Here is a 17586-nt window from a genome sequence, read left to right as displayed (position 1 = left end):
TGCGTTGAATCTCTAGCCTAAATTGGGGCAATTGATGTATTAACAATATTAAATGTTCAATTCCTGAAAATGGCATATCTGTCCATTTATTTAGATCTTTCTTAATTTTTCTCAGTAGCATTTTTGTAGCTCTGAATGTATGACTCTTGTACATATTTTGTTATATTTATAACAAATATTTTACCTTTTTATGGTATTGTACATGGTACTAAATTTTAATACCCTTTTGTTCTTGGCTACCATGTAGAATTGCAATTGATTTTTTTGTATGTTGACTTTATATCCTGCAGCCTTACTGCAGGATAAACTGACCTATTAATTATGGTGGTTTCTGTAGATGCCTTAAGATTTTCTACATAGGGGCACCTGGGTGGCTCAGTGGGTTAAGCCTCTGCCTTCAGCTCAGGTCATGATCTCAAGGTCTTGGGATCGAGCCCCGCATCGGGCTCTCTGCTCAGCAGGGAGCCTGCTTCTCCCTCTCTCTCTCTGCCTGCCTCTCTGCCTACTTGTGGTCTCTGTCTGTGAAATAAATAAATAAAATCTTTTAAAAAAAAAAAAAGATTTTCTACATAGATGTATCTGCAAATAAATACAGTTTATCTCTTCCTTTCCAATCTGTATGGCTTTTATTTTTTTCTTGCCTTATCACACTGGTTAGGACCTACATGTAGTACAATGTTCAATAGACATAATGATAGCAGACATTTTTTTCTTGTCCTCAAGGAAATGTCTCCATTCATTCTTTTACCATTCAGTGTAACATTAGCTGCAGGTTTTTACATAGATGCTCTTTATCTTGCTGAGAAAATTCCCTTCCATTGTGGTTTTCTGAGGGTTATCAGGGATGAATATTGAATTTTATCAAATTATTTTTCTGCATCTACTGAGATGATCATGTGGTTTTTCTTTTTAGTTCTGTTTATACATTACATAATGTTGATCATCACATTGATGGATATTTGAATATTAAACCAATCTTACATTCCGCCCTAGGTTAAAACATATATCCTTCTTATATAAACTGAATCCAGCTTTCTAACGTTTTGATACAGATTTTTATATCTATGTTCATGACAGATATTGATGTGTTATGTAGTTTTTCTATAGTTCTTCTTCCGTATCTTTTATTCTTTGTCTATTCCTCTATATCTTTGCCTTGTTTTGGTGTCATACTAATCCCCTCATAAAATGACTTGGGAATTGTTCCCTCCTCTCCTATTTTCTTAAAAGTTTGTGTAAAATTGTAATTAATTCTTAAATGTTTGATGGAACTCCCCAGTGAAGCTATTAGGCCTAGATTTTTTTAAGTAGGTTTTTAACTACAAATTAAACATTTCTAATGGATTTGGGCTACTCCAGTTATTTATTAGATCTGGGGTAGCATTTGGTAGTTTGGATCTTTAAAGGAGAAATTCCTTTAAAGTTCATCTGAAATTCATCTGACATTGACATAAAATTATTCATATTATCCCATTGTTCTACAATTTGATTTCTGTAAGATGTAGGGTAATATTCCCTCTTTTATCCCTGAATTTGGCAATTTGTGCCTTTTTTTTTGTTTTTTTTTGTCTTTCTTGATCATTCTGGCTGTAGATTTACCAGTGTTACTGCAGAGAATCAGCTTTCAGTTTTCATTGATTTTTATGTTATTTTTCTGTCTTTTAGTTCATTGACTGCATGTATGCCCTTTATTATTTCCTTCCCTCACTTTACTTTGCTTTTCCTTTTCTAATTTTTCAGATAGAAACTTAGATCACTGATTCTAGACCTTTCCTCTTTGCTAATAGACACATTTAATGCTTTCATCTAAGCACTGCTAAAGCTATTCATCACAAAATTTTTATGTATTTGGGGGTTTTTTTCTGTTCACTTTAAAAATATTTTCTAATTGTCCTGCTGATGTTACTGAGAGGCACAGTTTAATTTCTGTATATCCAGAGGTGTTTCTGAATCTGTTATTGATTCTAGTTTAATTCCCTTATGGTCATAGGATATGCTCAATGATTGTTATAATGTTTATATTTATTATATCTTTTTTATGGTTCAGAATACAGTAAATGTTCCATGGGCGCTTGAAATGACTGCATTCCATTGTTATCAGGAATAATGTCATATAGTGGTCTAAGACATTGATAATATTCAGGTTTTCTACATTCTTATTAGTTGTTTGTTTGTTTTTTACTTAACCTATGAATTACCAGGAGAGAAGTGCTTAAGTCTAACTATAATCATAGGTTTTTCCATTTCTCCTTTCAGTTCTATCAGTTTTGATATAAAGCATTTTAAAGTTCTGTTATTAGGTATGTAAATATTTAGGATTGTTCTGTCCCTTGATGAGTTTTCCCCTTTATCATGAAAGGACCTCTATCTTTGGTGATACTTTTTTCTGAAAAGTACTTTGTCTAATATTACTAGCTTCTCTAGCTTTCTTTTGATTACTATGTCATCTTTTTCCATCATTTCATTTTTTTTTAAAGATTTTATTTATTTGACACACAGAGAGGGATCACAAGTAGGCAGAGAGGCGCATGGAAGCAGGCTCCCCACTGAGCAGAGAGCCTGATATGGGGCTTGATCCTAGGACCCTGAGATCATGACCTGAGCTGAAGGCAGAGGCCTAACCCACTGAGCCACCCAGGTGCCCCATCATTTCATTTTTTATCTTCCTGTGTCTTTATATTTAAAGTTGGTTTCCTGTAGGTACCAGGTATTTTCTATTGATACTGTAACAATTTTTACAATCTTGCTCACTTAAACCAATGTAAACTTATTATCTTATAGCTATTCGGGTTTTTGTTTTTTGTTTTTTGTTTTTTTAGATTTTATTTATTTGAGAGACAGGGGGAGTGGGGGAGGGGCAGAGGTAAGCTCAGAGCTGAGGCAGGGCATGATCTGAGATCATAACCTGAGCCAAAATTAAGAGTGGGATGCCCAACCAACTGAACCACCCAGGCACCCCATCTTATAGTTCTTTCGGTCATAGATCTGACATGGGTCTCACTGTGCTAAAGTGAAGGTGTCAGAAGAACTATGTTCCTTTCTAGGGGAAATTCCATTTCCTTGCCTTTTCCAGTTTGTAGAGACTACCTAAATTCCTTACCTCATGGCCCCCAGCAAGATTGCATCTATAAGCATTCTTCCATAGATACATCTCTCTCTGATTCTGATGTCTTCTTCTCTTTCACTTTTAAGGGCCCTCGGGATTACATTGGGCCTACCCAGATACTCCAGGATAATCTCCCTATTTTTCACTCAACTAATTAGCGGTCCTTAATCTCTCTGCAATCTTATTTATTCTTTGACGTGTAATCTAACATATTCACATGGACATAGAACATACTTGCCTAGCATGCAGCATATAGGTGGATCATACTTTTATATCAAATCTGACTATCTCTGCCTTCTCATTAGTTTCAGCCATTTACATTTAATGTAATTACCAGTGTATTTGAGTTTAAATCTATAATATTGGTATTTGTTTTCTTTTTATTTGACTGAACTTTGTTTTTTCCTGCCTTCTTTTGGTTTGGATTAATTAACTGTTTCTTATGAATCCATTTTATATCCTCTGAGTTTATTAGCCAGACTTCTTTATTTTTAGTGGTACTCTAGGGTTTATAATCTACACCTTCAAATAATATCATCACAGTTTGCCTTCAGATAATAACAGTCTACCTTTTTCCCTCTATCTCCATTCCTTCTGGAACTCTAGCTACACATGTATTATATATCTCTGTTATTATACAAACACTGAATAGAGAGGACTCCTTTACAGCTCTCCAGAATTCTCTCAATGTATGTCTCCCACTCTCTGAAACTCTATCCCATGAGTTCTAGCTGCCTCACCCTTCCCAAGTTCAAACTGTTACTCTTCAATGCAGTGAGACTAATAGGCTTTATTTGGGTTCCCCCTTCCAGGCCTGTAGCCTGGAAACTCCTTGGGGCAATAAGTTTCAGTGACTGTGTAGGTGTAACCTCATTTGTTTCCCTCCTCTCTGGTTTAATAGCCCTATACTGCTTGTTGTGCAATAATTGGAAAATGTTTCATATTTTTTTCTGTTTTCTAGTTGTTTATGGCAGAACAAAAAAAATTCTCATAACAGTTAATCTTTCATGGACAGAAACTGAAGCCTTGTCTTTTCTTATTACAGTTTGGCTTGACATTCTTTTATCTCACATTGTAGTAATACTTAAAATTTTTGAATTAGTTGCAGGTGGCTTTGTTGTTCTCAAAGTGTGGTCTTGGGCCTAGAATCTGCATTTTCACAAGGCACTCAAGGGAGTCTTGATGGGGTGGCATTATGGAGGGAATACTGAATAAGTCCCAGAGCTACTACCACTTATCAAGTGTATGACTTTGGACAAGTACTCTGTGCCTGACGCTGTCATAGCTGTTTTCAAGATATGTACTTCGCCCTTATCTTTCTCAGAACCATGGGTTACATACCATAATAGTGCTATTTGTCCTGATTTTCTACTTGATTGCTCACTTCCAAAGGCCAGGAACAGTGTCGTGAAGTACCACTTTATTCCCAAAATCTACCATATTGTAAGAGCTCAATAAATACTTATTGATTAAATCAGCTGGGTGATATTTTCATTATACAGATGAGTAAGCTGTGGCTCAGAGAAGCGAAAAAACTTGCACAAGTTCACACAACTAATAAAAGCCTGATCTAGGAGTCTTTCTAACTCTAAATTCCATTCCTCTTCACCGCACCACCCTGCTGGATCTGTCTGTCTAATACAGGTCACAGTTTGGCAGGTGAATCACACTCTGTGTCTTCAAGAAAAGAGACTATTGAAAGTAACCGCTTGGGTTTCTCCTTCTCCAACAATAATAGACCTGCAAAGAGGCATTTTTAGTTATTGTTTGGGTCACAAGCAGGTCTCAGTTCTGCTTTAGCCTCTGGAAAAAAATGAGAGGGGGGCACAAAAAATTTCAATCAGTGGTGGAATAGTAACTCACCTAATATGCTTGTCATGATGCTAAAAAAAAACTGGTACGCATCATCCATCAGCATTTTTAGTTTCAGGTCAGCTATAATATGGGGAAAGAGAAAGGTAAATGAGAAAAGAGATTATATTTTGTCTTTTTAATTACCCAGCCACCATCACCACCACCCCCCACCATACTTTTACATACAGAGACCAAGTGCAGGACTTACAAAAAGCTGCTTTTTGTAATGACTCTCAAGTCATTCATTCATTCATTATCAGTTGTGCACATACTAGGTACTTGACCATATTAAAGGGAACGAGACAGATAAGGTCTCTACTTATGTGAAGCTTCGAATCTAGAGAGAGAAGATAAACAATAAATAAATGAACACGCACACACAAAAAAGTCAAGTCATGACAAGTGCTAAACAAAGATGTCAAATAGTATAATGACTGGAGAATGATTAAATGTGGCTTCTCTAGAAGAAGTGATCAGAAAAGGCCTCTGCAGTTTAGCTGGGGCAGGGATGGGGGTGCATTCCAAGAAGAAGTTAAGCATGGCACAGGAGTCAACAACAAGAAACGGTGAAGGCAAATGAAAAGTTGAACCAACTGGAAACCACCAGACCTTTCCTCATCAAGTCCACAACTAATAAAAAGTTCATTATTAATAGAGAATGTTGTTATTTTGAACACATTCTTGAATTGTAGAAAGTGGTATGGATATAACATGGGGTCAAAACATTCAGGAAACATTTAGAAACTTAGAGACCTTGTACATTAGTTTCTCCCACCAAAAACATGGTAAAGATAAAAGAATGCTATGAATTAGCCAAACACCAAACTTGGTGTTTCAGGGATTGAAATAGCCAGGAAAACACATGGGAAGTGAAAAGGGGGACAGTACTGTGTACTGGGCACTATGGTAGTGTTTACACACTTGACCTTAATTGATTTTTACAAGGTCTTGCAAAGTAGGTGGTATTAAGCGCATTTTACAGAGGCGCACATTGAAGCTCCATAAAGTCAAAACGTCTAGAACACAGAGATTCAAACCTAGACCCACCTATTTCCAGAACTCCTGCACCACCCATACAGGCCATTTGTTCCTGAAATTGCCTTTCACACTGTATTTTTCCAAGACCTCCATCCTCTCTTCTGCCATGGTGGGAAATTTTGAGCCGAAGCCAAATTTCAGCTCAGCCCCATTATCATTCTCCTGACTCAGTTAAGCAACTCTTTCCTATACAGTTTAACTTTTCAGAACAGCTTTCCGTGATGGGTCTTAGTGAGGCAGAGGGCTATTAATGATGCATGTGCTTCCTGTGGAGACTGGTTGCAGGAGAAAAGGAGCATTTGGTTGTTTTTAGTGCCAAACAGCAAGTTGCTGGAGAGGACAAAGTGCCTATTAGGCTAAAAAAATTGTATCTACGATCGTCTAAGCACAGATGAATCCTTCTTAAAAGATTCTGAATACCAAGAACTAGGACAAAATATGAAAATTCATGACTTCTGCCTATCCTTTTATGTCAGGAGAGTTTCATTATTTGAATCTCAAATAATAGCTTGAGCTGCGAATAAAGAAAACCAATAATAATACACAGTCCTCAGCACTATTCATTCTGGTTTTGATCAAATGGCCCTTGATCCTTTTGATTCCACACCTTTCAATCTACCCTAACATAACATTTATCCGTTTCAAAGTCCCCAACCATAAATCAGCCGTAATGGAAGCTCTTCTTCTTGCTTTTATTGCAAGGATATATGCTCCAACCTTCATGTCTAAAGTGTTTACCTGGCTTTTTCATAGCTGACTCAGTAGATTGGAACCTTTTAATGCAACCTGCATGGCATGTGGTCACCAAATCTATGTGAAGTCTTTATAATTTTTGTGTGATTGATAGCGTATTGCTCTTCACTGGTGAGGGAAAGGGTACCTATTTCCTGCTCGCTTCCTTTTGTAGATCTCAAGTTACCGAATCCATTTACTTTCGTGATTGGGACTTCAGAGGTAGAAAACTGAAGGAAAAGAGAAAAGCAATGAAGCTCAACAAGTCTGTGCCTGACTCTTGGGCCTAGATGTTTTTCACTGCATTCTCTTACCTTCTGGAACTATAAAAACTAAGCCCTCTTGCCTGCAAAGTAACCCAGTTGGGGTTGGAGGTGGAGATAAACAATCAATCAAACACCATAGTTTTAGGAGAACAAGAGCTCCTTTCTTCAAAGGAAAATATAGCAGTAGAGTTTACTTACATATGTAGCTTCCAGAGCTCCACAGTTCCCCTAACTGTTGTCTGTGGTCATCTTGTAGACCTTCAGACAACCCCTCCTGGTCCTGCAGTCAGCTACCATCATCCTCAAGTTTAAATGCATTCATCCATCTGTATTTCAAAACTTTGAATTATGCCATTTCTCTCCAAAACAATGTATTTGAAAGAGTTTCTAAGCTACGGTGTTAGATCAGTTCCAGAATGCAACTCAAGACCTGTAAAAACCTTCCTCAGATTAGCTTTGCCTATCCATTCTTTAATTCAGCTAAGAAGACACCTCTAATCTAGGAAAGGCAAATGTGTCTCAGAAGCTCAAAGGTTAGTAAGAATAAGAGATGAATGACTACTTCAGGGAGCGTATAATCCACTGGTTCCCAGCCCTACCCTCCCAGTCCACTTTCCTCATCTTCTGCATCTACCATTTTCACCATTTTTGAGTGTTTTCCATTGTTTCTCTTGTCACTTCTGTTACTAAACATAAACTCCTTGGAATTGTGTCCATATGTTACCTTTAGCCAAAAAATATGGGTAGTATCATGTTATGAATCAAAATCATGAACTTTGGATAAGCTGCTTAACTCTTAGCCTTATTTTTCTCATTTGAAAAATGCAAATAGGGTGCCTGGATGGCTCAGTGGGTTAAGCCTCTGCCTTTGGCTCGTGTCATGATCTCAGGGTCCTGGGATCGAGCCCCACATCAGGCTCTCTGCTCAGCGGGGAGCCTGCTTCTTCCTCTCTCTCTCTCTCTCTCTCTCCCTGCCTGCCACTCTGCCTACTTGTGATCTCTCTCTCTCTGTCAAATAAATAAATAAAATCTTTAAAAATAAATAAATGAAAAGTGCAGATAATAACAGTACATACAAAGTGGTTGTTAGAAGTAAGTGAATAATTTAATGTACAAAGTAGATAGTTAATAAATGGTTGCTATATCATGTCACTCACTTGCTTTAAAGAAGCCTTCAAAACACCTCTTTTGTCTTTCAAATTAAATGTGATGTCTCAGCCCACTATTGGATGCCCTCAAGGAAGACCCCAACCTACTTTGTCACCTTCTCTCTTATGACTCCGTATACATTCTTTCACTCAAACCACAAGTCCAACTCCGAAATACACTTTCCTCTTTCCATCATGAGGGCAAACCGGTAGTAACATCATCTTCTGAGCCCCTGTGTTAGAAGATGCTTGTGTTTATTTTTGCTTAATACCTAATTTTGTTTAATACCTGCTTGATTTTAGTGGTTAAGAACATAAATCTAGAATCCTTGTTTATTCTTATATAGTGGCTCCACAATCATCTAGCCCTGGGGCACTGGACATGTCATTTAATCCCTCACTATTCTTGCCTGTGAATGGAAATAATAATAACAGTAACTATTACAGTGAGGATAATAATTTAACTATTACTGTGAAGATACAAAATAATAATTCATGCAACTAACACAACAAGCTCTCGTTAAATATCAGCTGTTTCTATGATGAGAATTTCTAGTTGTTTTCTTCTCATTCAGGTCTACAAGATATTTGACAAATGATGAGAAAAGTTAAGCGGCTCTTTCAAAGTAACAACATAGCAAGTAATTGGAAAAGATGAGATTTGAAACCAGAGCTGTCTGACTCCAAAATTCCTGCCTTCCTGCCACCCTGTGTACATTGTGCTCATCTCTCTACCTGAAAAATGCCCTTGCTATTATCTAACTAAAACAACTTTCCCAGGCCCATCTCAGGTTCTGTCTCCTTCAGAAAGTCTCTCTGATTCCCCCATCCAAATGTGATGTCTTCCTCAAAATTCTCACAGCAATGTGTCACTTATTCATACCCAGCATTGTGCCCCAGTGACTTACGTACTACCTCATGAGGTCTTGGATACCAGGGTCAGGGTTGCCTCTGAAACAGAGCCCTTTGCCCCAAGTCTGTGCCCTGTTTCGTCTGAAGCAGAGCACTTTGCACCAAATAGATATTTAATAAAGTCAGTTGAGTTGAACAGAGGGTCGTTAAGGTCACAAATGGAAACTTCTGTCCAATTCAATCCTGGAATCATTTACTTACTAACACCTCTTTACACCAGGTCGTGTAGTAGACACCGGGTTTAAAGAGATAAGCAAGGCAAAATCCCTGCCGTCAAGGAATTTATAGTTTGATAAAAGTGCTTTGAAACCAGGAAGTGATTTTTTTAATTGGAGACGTTATAACTAATCAGATGAAAAAACGCTTCAGTAATGCGAAGGAATTCTCATTTATTGTTCGTACAGATACAGTTGTCTCCTCCAGCTGCTGTACCAGTTTAGACTACATCGTCACCTACCTCTTCAAGCACATAGCAAAAGAGGGCAAGAAGCCACTTCGATGCAGAGAGGCCACCCAGGCCGGTCAGAGACTATTACATTTTATGCAGCAAAATCCAGATGTCCTGCAGCAGGTAACTGGTGGTCAGTCACCCGGCTTAAGAAACAGGCTAGGGCCTGAGTGTCTCTCAGAGCAAATGGTCTGGTCAGGACTCTTTACCAGTTATTCTGGAGGCGGATTTTCCCAGAAGATAGGGTTGCGCACTAGCCCCAGGACTGCTCACCCTCAGGAAGTCTCTCAGTTGTTCATTTTACTCCAGTGAGGCTAGAATTCAAAGAAAGGTTGGCTCTTCCAGAGGCCTGAGAAAAACAAAAGGCAAAGCCAGAACTAGAGATGGTCACGCTCTGGTTTCTTTTCTGGAGCCTCTAATAACAGCTTCTGAAGTTTGCTTTGTGGGTACTCTGGTCCATCAGGAAACTGCCATTTGCTGAGCTCCTGTTCCGTGCCAGACAGCTTGCTGGGAACTTGCCGTTTATCGTACCACAATTGATACTCTTCCCATTTCAGATAAATCGGGGTTCAGATAGGTCACATTCCCCCAGGCATTTAAGTAATAAATAATAAAGCCACAACGTCTTTATTTTCAAATGTGTTTTCTCACTGGCTAATATGAGTTAGGTTCAAGTTTAATACTGTTTTTTAAAAAAACTCACTTCTGCAAATCACAGTAACAGTATGCATAAAAATAACACATGCCAGAAATATTTCAGAGAGAATAATGCCATTTTTCTGCAGAGATACCATCACTACGATAGTTTCCAGTTCCACTAACTTTGGAAACTTTATACTGCTTCCATTCGTTTTATCTTGCCAAATTATCTTCATAATGGTAGTTTGCAAATGTAAACACTTTAACAAGGTTATTAGCCAACAAACAGGATGCCTGCCACCAGGCAGAGACTGTCACTGTGAGCAAAGAAATGATGCACATAGAATGAGCCAGCCATGCGCTAGGCTTTCTTCCTGGCTATCATTTTTTACAAATATTCAAATTAAATTATATGAACCTATTTTGGCCGATGTCTTAGTTAGCCTGTTGTTTTCCTGGCAAGGAGGTGTGTAATTAAGATTCTGTGTAACTAGACAAGGTGCTGTCAGCCTGTAAGTGTTTGGTATGACCCTGGAGGGGTTACGACACATCAGTGAAAAGAAGAGAAAGGTAGCACGTGGATTGAGGACTTTCCGTGCACAAGGTGCAGGAGCCGAGCCACTGAGATTCTCCTTAAAAATGCTGCTATCAGGGGCGCCTGGGTGGTTCAGTGGGTTAAACCTCTGCCTTCAGCTCAGGTCATGATCTCGAGGTCCTGGGATCGAGTGGGGAGCCTGCTTCCCCCTCGCTCTGCCTGCTGCTCTGCCTACTTGTGATCTCTCTATTAAATAAGTAAATAAAATCTTTTTTAAAAATGCTGCTATCAGGTGGGACAGAGATAATCGGTTAGTTATTAGATAACTAACCACTTATATGATAATTTGATTGATATAGTGGTAACAGAGATTGACACACGAGGAGAGGACTTTCAGAGAACTCTTCTCATTTGCACCCCCCCACAACAACCCTGAAATGTGGAAATCATCATCCTCATTTTACCGGTGAATACATTGAGTCACAGAGAGAGCAACTGGGGAGTGGAATGTAAACCAGAAGCCCAAGTCCTTACCACTTACATTGTTGATTCTCAAAGGGCCTGGTTGGTATGGATAATATCATTTCACACTGAACTTTCTGTGGAGATCTGGGTGCACCGCTCCTTCCCCCTCAGCCACCTCCCCAACGGCAGTAACCTCTGGTACTGATGGGAGTGTGGCATAGCCTTCTGGTGTTCTGCGAGGACAAGGTTGAACACCATAGATTTAGAGCATGTAGCCAGGGGAGAAAATAAATACCCATGGATTGGCCAGGAATCAGACCCAGCCCCCACCCCACCATGGCAACTGACAAGTCCACCACTAAACCCCTCCTGCCAGCACTCAGCCTGATCACAATTTCATCCCATAAACTTTGGCAGAAACTTTTTTAAGTTGGTAGAAGATTCTACCAGAATCAATAGGCTGTGATCCTAGACAAATACCATCAGACTGCAGAGCAAGTGATGTGGTTGTACAGGAGACAATCAAGTTTGTCTTTACTAGAAATCACCATGCATTTGTTGGTTTAAGTAATTTCTGTGTGTTAATAATACCTGGTAATCCTTTGCTTTATAGCATATGACTAAGTAGTGATATATCTTTATTAACAGTGGAATACATTCTATTTATTTGGAATGCAGGCTTTCAGATAGCATTTTAAATATTAATGACTGGTCTCTGGTAGTCAGCATAAATATGATTTGCATTAGCACTCGGTTATATCATCTTGAGTGCCTCTGATGTCAACCATCGGGTATAGCAATATCTGACATCATCTCCTTAGGTCACTGACAACTTTGACCTCTATTCTTATGCACAGTTTCTGTCGTCTCAAAAGCTCTTTTGAATTGATTTGAAATTTTGACTCTTCCCTTTATGAGGCAGTAAAATTGATAATTATTCAGATGGGAACTGAGCGCTGAGTGAAAAATCAATTCTACCCGCTCTCTGCTGCGTATAAAATTACTTCTGAGTCGGCTGGACTGAACGGATGGCCGGAGTAAAAGCAGCAGGCAGGAGTAGTGGGAAGAATTAGCTGGACAGAGCTAATAGCCTGAAGGGATGGACTTGGAAAAGAGGGAGTGGGCCAGTTGGGGGTTATTATGAGCAAGGATGGGTCCCATTGATCATCTGTTTACATCAGCTTTCCAAGACCTTATAAATCAGCCCTGAAGAGCAGCAGAACTCGAGATTCAAGATTCGGCATCTTACCAGAGGGACTTTGTATTAGATTATTCTCATTTTCACACTCAGATGAAAAGTGAGCCATTGATTATTCATTGGTTGCCCATTAAATGCTGTTTTTATAGATGATTTGCCTATCACTGAAGGTAATGAACAAGGTGGCTGCTTTATAACTCGAGGTTTCAGTTTTCAAGGCATCTGTGTCGGTTAAGTAATGCCTAACCCTATTAAAAGGAATGGGTTACAAATTGCTTAACAGTGCTGAAAAACTAGACCCTAATGACTAATTGTGCTTGGAGTTAGAGAGGGTTTGTCAGCTCTTTAAACTAAACTGGTGCAATGATCCTGCAATTATTTACTTGTTTGAACTGTTTTCCCCCCAACCTGGATATATATATTGCTGGAAGCGTAATTGCATGAGGAGTGTCAGTTCCAAATTGCAAAAGTTTATGTCCTCAAGCTTCCATAGCAGGTGAAACTTGCACCCACATAAAAGCTTTTCCAACATCCTTGTAGGCCTTTCAACTGGTGTACAACAGCCTGGGAAGCACATTTTCAGCACCTCTCACCTGGAAATGTGCTTATTATGATCTGTTATGTGGCTTGAGATACTCTGTGTTTTTAAAAATATTCTCCGAATAAGGCATCTTCCAGAATCCGCAAACAAATCTAACTTTGCTAGCATTAAATTCGGTCAATTTGAAGATCCACTATAATTAAGTGAATCTGTTGCAAATAAGAATCATTGTCTCACCAGCATTCCTTGGACTTAGCAATTGAGGAAAACCCAGTTTTCATGTATTAAGAATAAATATTCCCCATGTGTTTTTATGCCATTAGAAAGATAAACTAAAATCTTAACAAGCCAATGGTAATAGTGATGAAGCACAGATCTGCTATAGTAATTTGGAAAATTAAATTCCGTGTGAATTTTTTTCAGTTTTATCTCTGGTCATGTTAAGTGTTTGCCTCTAATAAGCCATAGATCAGCATTCACTTAGTTATATCATGGAGTGAAAGATTTGCCCAAATTAGGTAAACGGAAGAGTGTGTTTTATAGAATTAGAGGGGCAGTTCGGAGATGTGTGACTGATTCTTTTTCGCATGGTAAGAATAGGACACTGATGCAGAATGCGTCTCTAAATCAGAACTGCAGCTATAAGTAATTGTACTGGAGAGAGGAGTACCTTCCACAGAAGTAGGACGGGGACTCTGTGATTGTCAGTATTACTGACTAGATTATGCGGTTAACTTACTAACAAGGTATTTTTAGCAATTATAGTCTCTAAAATCGAAATACATTGAAGGGATGAATAGAATATTTGGGTTTGAATTTATCTCACCCTCGTCTATTAAACTGTTTGGTATAAGTCAGCTATAATTAAAAAAAACCCAGAAAGTGCTAATTATGATGATCTCTCTCTTTCATGCCCTCCCTCCCTTCCCCCCTCCATACCCCCTCCCTCACCCCCAACCTGGCATTTAACTACAAATTGTGAAGAGCTGTCAGGAGCTATAAGAATCATACTTCAGTAGGGATGTGTGCTGAGAGAACATTCACCCTTTTCCTCAATCAGTCAGTCAATCAATGAAAATTGCTTTTGTATAGTGCTCTTCACGACATGCATCCCAAAGTGAATTACAGCAAAAGGGAAATCATCTGCTCTTTTTTCATTTTTGTGTTTAGATTGAAGTGATACTGCTCAACATTTTGACATCCTATACAAGACATCTTTCATACTTAAGATTCCATTCCCTTTAATACTAAGTAGGAGAAAGTGCAGTCGCATATTTAACTCATGTTGAGACTTTGGCCTCTAGAACCTTAGCAACACTCTCACGGTGGGAAACACTTAAGCAGATGAAGTATATTCCTGTCTCTTATCCTCTTACAAAATAATTAGCCAGATTTTCTAATATTACTAAAGGCATTTCTAGTGGACCCTGAATGGAAAGTGTGCCCTCCACATGATGCATTAGCTCAGTCTGGTTGACGTGCCACTGTATTGTCAAAAACATGGAAGTAGATTGGTACCAGAAACACACGCTGAAGCAACATTCAAAACTAGATCAGAGGACAGCGTGGGTGTAGAGGGTTTAGAGGAAGCCGAGGATCGGTCAGTAGACACCAACACAGAAAGCAGGAGCTCAGGTTTCAGGAAGGAACTGGTTTTTGCACGTGCTGCCACGATCTTGGTCTTCCCATCATTCTGTGCTCAGACTCTGTATTTATTTCTAGGAAAAAATGATATTGGCAAAATATGCGCGCTTACTCTGTGCAGGTACTAGTGTATGCTTTCTACGTATGCGTGTAATCCAGTTTCATCATCGCAGCATGTCTGTGAAGCGGTGGCATTATGATGGCCCCTTGGTAAATATAGAAATTGAGGCACAAACAGATTAAGCAACTAACTTGCCCAAGGTCACCCATAGTCAGTAAGTGGAAAAACTGCAGTTCTGGCCTGTTGAACTCGAGTTCATATGCTTAACCACAGAGCTAGAGTTTGTTGGCAGCTACTAATCTGAGGTGGTTTGTGTGTTCTCAGCACTCACGCTGAGGCAAGCTGAGTTTCCAGTAAGTCCCACTGGGGCCATCCTTAAGGTGGAATGATTTAGAGCAGTTATCCTATCCCCCAACTTCATGCCGCAGCCGGGATGAAACAGATGGGCGGTGACCCAGAGAGGCGGTGGGCAAGGGAGAGGGAGGGTGCTTTGCCAGCTGGTACAGAGAGCCTTGTGCTCCCCACCGTCACTGAGGCAGAGTGAACAGACCCTCCACTCCCTTACCCTGCACCCACACCCACTCATTAATTCTATAGCCAGACACTGAGAGTATAAAATGGAGTGGGACGTGTATCCTCAAGAAGGCCGCCAGAGTCTAATAGCATCACTGTCTCGTGATGTTCCTGTGTTCCTTTCCTTTAATGTCTTTGAGGGAGCTCTTGAGGTTTGTTCCAGCTTGGGTTTTCTCAGATAGAGCAATACGGCAGCTGTGAAATGAAGGTGGGGAAGCAACAGGTGCTCTCTATCCGTCCCTTGTACCCAGTGCGTCTCTAGGCTTCATCCTGACTCTCACCACTGACTCATCAGTATAGAATGCCAGTTGTCACCTCCTTCAGGTGCAGACAGCTTCTCTTCTCTAATAGAAGCTGCTTCTGCTGCTAGGTACCGTTAGCTCCTAAGGGCTTCTCACATCAACAAGACTCAAAGTGATAATGTTGAGCGTCCCTCTCCCTATCCTTTCCATTCTACAAAATATCACAAACTAAGATGCCTACCGAGCCAAGCAGAAAACCTGAAGCTTGAGAAAGAAAACCAAGTTGAGTCTACATTCCAGTCCTACGGGGGCAGCCTCCACACAGGGCCAACTCATTCTTGCCCTGTAAGAAGGTAGGACCCAGTGTTGCCAGTGGTATTATTACCTAGCCGCCGCCCCTCACCCCTGCTCCAAAGAGAACCAGAAATCCAGGTTTTCTGTGTCTGCTTATCAGTCTTCCACCAATGTATTATGTAATCCTAGAGGGTTTCAGAACTGAGATCTTCCAAAGGATGATCCCTGATATTTCCCACAGTTATCCCATGTGCTACTGCTGATGTTTTAATAATTTTTGAAGCACAGTTTTTGGATTACTTGCTTAAAGAGGCTGCTGTTATGTTGCTCTTACATTTGATTCTATATGTAGGTGTCTATTAAAATTTAAAGAGGGCATTTATTTATATTTGGATCGTGCCTTTGCATCCAGAATGGATGCAGTCAACAGTCAATGAAACTCAGCTAACACCTTCCAAACATTTTTTTTTTAATCTTCAAAATAACCATATTTGTCTGAAGCAAAAACTAAAGTTTAGTTTGGTCAAGTAAGTGTGTGTGTGTGTGTGTGTGTGTGTGTGTGTGTACACACAATCTAATTACTAAGGATCAAATCAGAATATATGAGAGGACCAGGATTGGACAAAAGTTTCTAGGTAACAACCACGTAATACAAGTCCAGATGAGAGTAAAACTCTTGAATGATGAATTTTTGACCATCACCCCTAAAGATTGGTTTAGAAAGTTAAAGTATATAATTTTGAATATAGAAAAAGTAGGGTTTTTTTTCTTTTTTTACTAAAATGGCATTTTATCTGTGATACTATAAAATCATTGATCATCTGTAGAAGGATGATTCGAATCCAAATTTTTTGTGGTATACCCTATCTTTGCCATTTTGGTTGTGTTTTTGTTATGGAAATATTTGTTGAATGACTGTTTCAAGTATAACCAAAAGAAATGGTATTTTAAAACAGAAAAATTAGTGAAAACAAAAATCTGTTCTTGACTTATGAATCATCCAATTATCATCAGAACTGTAATACCTGTCTTTAACAGAGTGCCTTTTCTTCCCCAAAGATCTCTTCAGGCTTGATACTTGTCTCAGCATCTAGCCGAGCCTGATACCTTGTATTGGTCAATGAGTGTCTAGAAAACAAACCCCCCCAAAATTAATTTGCAGAATTACAGTCCTCAGGCAGTGACTTTAGGTTTCAAAGCCAGCATGGTCATAGACTGCTACATAATAAACGGAATGGGAATGCTAAGAGGAGATTGCACCTTTGTATACTATCTAACGATCCTGCTGAAATTCCACAAGAAAATTTCATCCTAAACACGGGCAAGGAAAGAAATAAGCACTTCGAGTATTGTTCCAAATGGGTAACAGAACAGAGAAGTGTTGTGGTTTGTTGTTGTTGTTGTTGTTTTCCCACTAGGACATGTGTTTTTCTACCTCTAAGCACAGTTTAAAGATGTAATCCATTGATAGCATAACTTGCCTTATTAATTGAAAGGGATGGAATCCACCAGATGTAGCCCAAGCCAGCAGAGAGTTGGGTGACTAAGCAACAGCAGAGACACCATATTGAATGAGCCAGAATTCAGTCTCCAAGTCATTTATTTCAACCAGTGACAGTACGTTGCAGCTCCTGTGCCTCAGCAGTGATTGATGGTTTAATATCATATATAATTTTTTTTAATGAAGGAAAAACCATTTAAATATGTTACCATTTGCACTGGTATTCTCCTATGTACATAACTGCATTTAATCATTATGGGGATTGTTTTTATACTTGTGTAATTTGTATCCAAGAAATAACTGTCAAAGCCATCTCACGCTGTTGCTGGAAATGGTACAGTGTGCTTCACCCTTGAATAGATTCATTCTTCCCTGCACATAATTAAGAG

General features: G+C 39.2%; 1 protein-coding gene across 7 annotated transcripts in view; it reads left to right on the top strand.

The window, feature by feature from the left end:
- Positions 1 to 17586, top strand: part of RANBP17 (RAN binding protein 17) — a 314133-nt gene that overhangs the window by 277098 nt on the left and 19449 nt on the right. For 6 of the 7 annotated variants that reach the window (XM_032337027.1, XM_032337025.1, XM_032337024.1 and 3 more), the window contains one exon: positions 9461 to 9627. The exons of the other annotated variant lie outside the window; for it this stretch is intronic. In XM_032337027.1, the coding sequence (XP_032192918.1) occupies positions 9461 to 9627 (167 nt within the window). The remainder of the gene's footprint in view (positions 1 to 9460; positions 9628 to 17586) is intronic. 7 annotated transcript variants of the gene reach the window in all.

This window comes from Mustela erminea, chromosome 3 (genome assembly GCF_009829155.1).
Source record: "Mustela erminea isolate mMusErm1 chromosome 3, mMusErm1.Pri, whole genome shotgun sequence".
Classification (NCBI taxonomy): Eukaryota; Metazoa; Chordata; class Mammalia; order Carnivora; family Mustelidae; genus Mustela; species Mustela erminea.
Note: the sequence above shows the minus strand (reverse complement) of the source record. Positions and strands in the feature narration are given on the sequence as shown.